The 7,255-nt window shown below is 41.4% G+C and overlaps 1 protein-coding gene across 1 annotated transcript; it reads left to right on the top strand.

The window, feature by feature from the left end:
- Positions 1-3,487: 3,487 nt before the first annotated feature.
- On the top strand, positions 3,488-6,402 carry dlx3b (distal-less homeobox 3b). The gene is made up of 3 exons (XM_021565079.3): positions 3,488-4,355; positions 5,183-5,367; positions 5,636-6,402. The coding sequence occupies exons 1-3, from the start codon at positions 4,013-4,015 to the stop codon at positions 5,945-5,947; spliced, it is 840 nt and encodes a 279-aa protein (XP_021420754.1). The 5' UTR covers positions 3,488-4,012; the 3' UTR covers positions 5,948-6,402.
- The last annotated feature ends 853 nt before the right edge of the window (positions 6,403-7,255 follow it).

The following is a 7,255-nucleotide window of genomic DNA, read 5'->3' as shown; positions in this document are numbered from 1 at the left end:
ATGCGTTTGAACAAACCATTGTGTTGTGACAAGAGCACCGCCTCCCAGCTGCCCACTGCACTGAGGCTAGGAAACACTGTCACCACCGATAAATCCGCGATAATTGAGAATTTCTATAAGCATTTTTCTATGTCTAGCCATGCTTTCCACCTGGCTACCCCTACCCCGGTCAACAGCCCTGCACCCCACACAGCAACTTTCCCAATTGTTGCAACCCCTATTACAAGCCCTTTCAACCTCTCTTTCATATCTTCTGAGATCCCCAAAAATTGGAAAGCTGCCGCGGTCATCCCCCTCTTCAAAGGGGGACACACTCTATCCTACCCTGCCTTTCTAAGGTCTTTGAAAGCCAAGTTAACAAACAGATCACCGACCATTTCGAATCCCACCGTACCTTCTCCGCTATGCAATTTGGTTTCCGAGCTGGTGCACCTCAGCCACGCTCTAGGTCCTAAACGATATCATAACCGCCATCAATAAGAGACAATACTGTGAAGCTGTTTTCATCAACCTGGCCAAGGTTTTCGACTCTGTCAATCACCACATTCTTATCGGCAAACTCAACAGCTTTGGCTTCTCAAATGACTGCCTCGCCTGGTTCACCAACTACTTCTCTGATAGAGTTCAGTGTGTCAAATCGGAGGGCCTGTTGTCCGGACCTCTGGCAGTCTCTATGGGGGTGTCACAAGGTTAAATTCTTGGGCCGACTCTCTTCTCTGTATACATCAATGATGTCGCTCTTGCTGCTGGTGATTCTCTGATCCACCTCTACGCAGACGACACCATTCTGTATACTTCTGGCCCTTCTTTGGACACTGTGTTAACTAACCTCCAGGCGAGCTTCAATGCCATACAACTTTCCTTCCGTGGCCTCCAACTGCTCTTAAATGCAAGTAAAACCATGCATGCTCTTTCAACCGATCGCTGCCCACACCTGCCTGCCCGTCCAGCATCACTACTCTGGACAGTTCTGACTTATAATATGTGGACAACTACAAATACCTAGGTGTCTGGTTAGATTGTAAACTCTCCTTCCAGACTCACATTAAGCATCTCCAATCCTAAATTCAATCTAGAATCGGCTTCCTATTTTGCAACAAAGCATCCTTCACTCATGCTGCCAAACATACCTCGTAAAACTGACTATCCTACCGATCCTTGATCCTTGATTCAGAGATGTAATTTACAAAATAGCCTCCAACACTCTACTCAGCAAATTGGATGCAGTCTATCACAATGCCATCCGTTTTGTCACCAAAGTCCCATATACTACCCACCATTGCGACCTGTATGCTTTCGTTGGCTGGCCCTCGCTTCATATTCGTCGCTAAAACCACTGGCTCCAGGTCATCTATAAGTCTTTGCTAGGTAAAGCCCTGCCTTATCTCAGCTCACTGGTCACCATAGCAGCACCCACCCATAGCACGCGCTCCAGCAGGTATATTTCACTGGTCACCTCCAAAGCCAATTCCTCCTTTGGCCGCCTTTCCTTCCAGTTCTCTGCTGCCAATGACTGGAACAAATTGCAAAAATCACTGAAGCTGGAGACTCATATCTCCCTCTCTAACTTTAAGCACCAGCTGTCAGAGCAGCTCACAGATCACTGCACCTGTACATAGCCCATCCAACTGTAAATAGCCCATCTGTAAATAGCCCATCCAACTATCTCATCCCCATACTGTTATTTATTTTTTTGCTCCTATGCACCCCAGTATGTATCCCTACTTGCACATTCATCTTCTGCACATCTATCACTCCAGTGTTTAATTGCAAAATTGTAATTATTTCGCCACTATGGCCTATTGCCTTACCTCCCTTATCTAACCTCATTTGCACACATTGTATATATAATTTATATTGTATTATTGACTGTATGTTTGTTTATTCCATGTGTAACTCTGTGTTGTTGTTTGTGTCGCACTGCTTTGCTTTATCTTGGCCAAGTCGCAGTTGTAAATGAGAACTTGTTCTCAACTGGCCTACCTGGTTAAATAAAGGTGAAATAAAAATGTAAAAAATACAGAAGATAGCCCAATTTGGTAAAAGACCAAGTCCATATTATGGCAAGAACAGCTGAAATAAGGAAAGAGGAACGACAGTCAATCATTACTTTAAGACATGAAGGTCAGTCAATCCGGAAAATGTCAAGAACTTTGAAAGTGTCTTCAAGTGCAGTTGCAAAAACCATCAATGGCTATGATAAAACTGGCTCTCATGAGGACTGCCTCAGGAAAGGAAGACCCAGAGTTACCTCTGCTGCAGAGGATAAGTTCATTAGAGTTAACTGCATGGGGGATGAAGTGTAATGCTGTGGGGGTGCTCTGCTGGTGACAATGTCAGTGATTTATTTAGAACTCAAGGCACACTTAACCAACACGGCTACCACAGCATTCTGCAGCGATACGCCATTCCATCTGGATGGTGCTTAGTACGACTATCATTTGTTTTTTTAACAGGACAATGTCCCAAAACACACCTCCAGGCTGTGTAAAGGCTATTTGACCAAGGAGAGTGATGGAGTGCTGCATCAGATGACCTGGCCTCCACAATCACCCGACCTCAACCCAATTGAGATGGTTTGGGATGAGTTGGACCGCAGAGTGAAGGAAAAGCAGCCAACAAGTGCTCAGCATATGTAGGAACTCCTTCAAGACTGTTGGAAAAGCATTCCTCATGAAGCTGGTTGAGAGAATGCCAAGAATGTGCAAAGCTTTCGTCAAGGCAAAGGGTGGCTACTTTCATGAATCTCAAATATGAAATATATTTTGATTTGTTTAACACTTTTTGGGTTATTTGGTTATTTCATAGTTTTGATGTCTTCACTATTATTTTACAATGTAGAAAATAGTACAAATAAACAAAAACCCTTGAATGAGTAGGTGTGTCCAAACTTTTGACTGGTACCATATATATCAGCACCTTTCGCCACAATCATTCAACCATACACTAGGGAGCAGTGTTGCCCATGCTTTCAACAAGACATTTTTTTTTGTGTTTTTTGTTTTTAAAAAAATAATGGCATAGAATATCATGGAAGGTTTTTTAAAATGACTAGAACCTTAAGATAGTCTAAAGCCTGGATGATGATAATATCACCAAAAAAATAACTACAGAACCTGGATGTAATGTTACTTCATGCATCTACTTCACATTATTTTGGAGACGGAATCAATGAGCACTCCTTTAACAGAATGACAATAACAGTAACAGTTTGTTGTTTTTGGAGATTTACATAGATTTTGGAACACGCACACACACACACACACACACACACACAAACACACACACACACACACACACACACACACAACAAAATAATTTCCCCAAAGACATCAATTGAATGGTTTCCTTATCCGTTTGATCTCTTCTCATTTTGAATGAGAATGGATAGGCTAGGGGCACCGTTTGCCCCCCTTTGAATAAGTAAATACGATGTCTTAATTCTGTATCTTAGCTCTTCTTAAGAACAAGGACAAGTAATGAGACAGACGGTCTGGCTACAGTGGGATACGTAGTAGGCCACAAGAGTGCCAGTACTCTTTGAGCTCCATTTCAAACAAAGCACAGGATCATGCAAAGCCATGCAAATTTTGTTTATAGTTTTTTTGCTATGCTTTGGAGTGATGTTGTCAACAGCTAAATAACTCTAACTTGCCTCAAAAAGCCAGACCTGACTCGCCAAAAGGCATGCGTGTTTAGGCACTTTTGGCCAAGTGTAGGTTTTTCATACTGAGCGCAACTATTTCGCCTTGAGGCCAAGAGGGAGAGAAAAAAAATATTGACTGGAGCCAATGAAAACGCAGTATCCATCCCAGCGCTCTATAATTCATTTTCACCGGGGGGGAGCGCTGCCACAACGGAGTTACTACAGCTAGGAGAGTTTGAGGACTTGCTCTCCAAGGACTTGCGTTTACGACGCGCTACTGACCATATCTCTTCATTGCGATTTATTTTAACACTACTGAACAAACGTTCTGTATTTACGAATTATCGTGGACTTTCTTGTCTACCCATGATGAGTGGACAGATTTATGAAAAGAAGATAGCGAGCATTTTGACCGATCTCCCCGGATCTATGAGTTGCCATCCGAGCTCCAAGGACTCTCCGACTCTTCCCGAGTCCTCAGTTACGGACATGGGTTACTACAGTGGACAAACGGCTCACAGCCATCACGAATATTATCAGAGTCAAACATACGGGCAACAAATGAATGCATACCATCACCAATTCAATCTGAATGGAATGGGTGGTGCTGGAGTTTATCCCACCAAGTCTGAATACCCTTACACAAATGCCTACAGACAATATGGACATTACAACAGAGATCATCTGCAGGCTTCGCCTCAAAGCTCAGGTAAATATTGAAAAATATTTGAATTATTTCTGTGTTATATTTTGCCTCATTTCGGAGTTTAACAACTGAATCGTTTCCGTGTTTGCGTAAATAGAGAGAGGAGGAGAGAGACGGATAGGCTACATACATACTGTGAAAAAAAACATTCAGGTAGTCTCTTGGGTAGTTTTATGTGGTATAGGTCTGCTCTATCTGAGAACCATCTAACATATATTGGTTGACTATTCCAGTTAAACGAAATAGAAGGAAATACCAGAGATAGCGAAAACAATTAAAGGGCGTCCTGCTCTGTCATAGTCATATTTGGGTTTCAGACATATAATTCATTTCAACTGTTAAAATCAGATTTTGTATAGGTGGGATTTATTACAAGTTACTATAGAGTAAAACACAATACTGAAGTTGAAACCAAGGTGCTAATTGATAGCCTTTGATGAAGAATATAGCCAGTTATTAACAGCTAGTCATAAACCATTATGGTTAGTAATTACAGTGATAGCAACTGTATGTGAATCACTTGCCAGATATTTTGGGATATTATATAAAATATTGACCGACTATTGAGGTTATTATAGCAGGTTGAGCATGACCGAGACTTTTTCCATTTTAGCATTGCAACATGGAAATATTGCTATTGCTACTTCAACTAGCATATACCAATGTAATAATGATAATAGTAATAATATATTATTACACGTATAACATGCCATTTCTATTGATTATAACTTATTATTATTATTATTATTACATTGTTTTGGCAGTGTTAAATGTTTTTCATAAACTGATATTGAGAACTGATGATACAATTTTTGCTTCTTTCTTTATAGTGAAAGAAGAACCCGAGCCTGAAGTTCGTATGGTGAATGGAAAACCCAAAAAAATCCGCAAGCCGAGAACAATTTACTCCAGCTACCAACTAGCAGCGTTGCAGAGACGTTTTCAGAAAGCGCAGTACCTCGCCCTCCCGGAGAGAGCCGAACTTGCCGCTCAACTCGGTCTGACACAGACACAGGTAAATATCAAATGATTCATAGGAAGCCTACGCTATTGTTTCAATGTATTGTAAAAAAAAAAAGAAAAAAAAAGCATAGTTTATTAAAATATTGCATTTGAATATTGACAACTACAACAAAGGCTCACACAAAAAAACGTTTTGGTTGTAAATTCTTGAGCCAGGTATCCTTATAACGTAGACCTGGAGGCCTACCTTTATCAAAATTACGATGTTCATCGTTTGAACATGACTTTTAGACTAATAACATTCATCTCCTTCCTAACAGGTCAAGATTTGGTTCCAAAACCGGAGGTCCAAATTCAAGAAGCTTTACAAGAACGGCGAGATTCCCCTTGACCACAGTCCAAATGCCAGCGATTCCATGGCGTGCAACTCCCCGTCATCGCCGACGGTCTGGGACAATAACTCTCTCACCACACCCGCCAGCAGGCCCCAAGTCCCGCAGCCGCCCCTCAGCTCGTCGCCCCCCTACCTGGAGGATTATAACAACCACTGGTACCAACAGGGATCGCATCTACAGCACCCCGGCGCAGTGCATCACCCAGTACCACAGCAAAGCGTTGGGGCTGTTTATTAACAAAGACTAAACATAGAGTTTTAATACGAGGCCCTTCCACATCAACTGAACTTACCAGAGCTCTAAAAAGTATAAACTGGCGCTGGCTTGTTTTGGACGTAGACCTGACAAAAGTGAAAGTAGGTATTTCCCTGAAAAGCGGGGTAAACCATTTTTACTGTAGGCCAGCTTACCTAACACGGGAAGAATAATGGCAAAACTGTTCAGTTGATCCATATTAAATCGTGGATATGGGTTTGCAGAGCATGCGTCAGAAACTCAGGTCATAATTTATATCGAGTTGTACAAAATGTCGAAGGCTGTACATAGGTGTTAATAGAAAGCAGAACCACTAAGATCATATTTGTTTGGAGTGGAAATACCGCACTGTGGTGCTGCGAACTTTTTTATATTAATGTTGTAATTAGTATGTTATTATTGCCTTTCTGTCAAAACGAATAAAGATATCGATTGAATATTGTGTTTTTAACTTATGTTTTTACTCACTTGAATCACTTATAAATAAATACATTATGTTTATTCTGTATTTCGCTGGTCCAGTCGAAAATAATTAACAGACACAAAATAGAAAAACATGGCAGCTTAAAATAGAAAAACATCTGCTTATCTGAGATTTGTTGATATATATCGTAAATGTTTAATTTATATAATTGTTTTCTTCATTGCTGAGTGTTGCCCCAAATATTTTATGGCCAACATCCGGAAAGAGTTAAATCTGTCGGTGTGACAGCTTGCCTGCCTCCCTGAAGCTTGATGCAGTCAGTATAGGTCCAGGTTTGGTTTTTAGTCTGCGTGCAAAGAGGCTGTAGGAGGCGAAAGGCAAGCAGACATGATGGAGTCGCTTGATTTTACTAGTGTTACTTTTGCCAGATAACAGGGAAGAATACAGCCGACTGGGGGGGGGGGGGGGGGGGGGGGGGAGTGCCTCAGGGATACACACACAAACACCGACACTCATAGATCCAAAACAAGAGCATCAGAGGATAGAAAATGCGGCAAATATTTTTTACCCATTATTTGCCGGAGTAATTCAGGAAAGCATTAGTTGTGTTATCTCTAGATTCAGTCAAGAGCTGTTGAACATATTTTGAGGACGACTGTATACTTCATTGTACATTTACGGCGCGTGTGTGTGTGTGTGTGTGTGTGTGTGTGTGTGTGCGTGCGTGTGCGTGCGTGCGTGTTTGCATTGCGTCCGTGTGTGCACAGACCTATAGGAAATTAAACCAATTACATCTTGAATTATTACATTTTGAGAAAAAAAGATGAGGACTTGATTATCTCATAAGCAAAATTCAACATCAATCA

The sequence above is a fragment of the Oncorhynchus mykiss genome, chromosome 16 (genome assembly GCF_057628025.1).
Source record: "Oncorhynchus mykiss isolate SJ-2025 chromosome 16, ASM5762802v1, whole genome shotgun sequence".
NCBI classification, from domain to species: domain Eukaryota; kingdom Metazoa; phylum Chordata; class Actinopteri; order Salmoniformes; family Salmonidae; genus Oncorhynchus; species Oncorhynchus mykiss.
Note: the sequence above shows the minus strand (reverse complement) of the source record. Positions and strands in the feature narration are given on the sequence as shown.

Excerpts from the sequence above, each read along its gene's own strand:
- dlx3b (XM_021565079.3), top strand. The coding sequence starts at position 4,013 with ATGATGAGTGGACAGATTTATGAAAAGAAGATAGCGAGCATTTTGACC. Across the intron at positions 4,356-5,182 it reads GGCTTCGCCTCAAAGCTCAG|TGAAAGAAGAACCCGAGCCT; the intron begins GTAAATATTGAA and ends CTTTCTTTATAG. Across the intron at positions 5,368-5,635 it reads TCGGTCTGACACAGACACAG|GTCAAGATTTGGTTCCAAAA; the intron begins GTAAATATCAAA and ends CCTTCCTAACAG.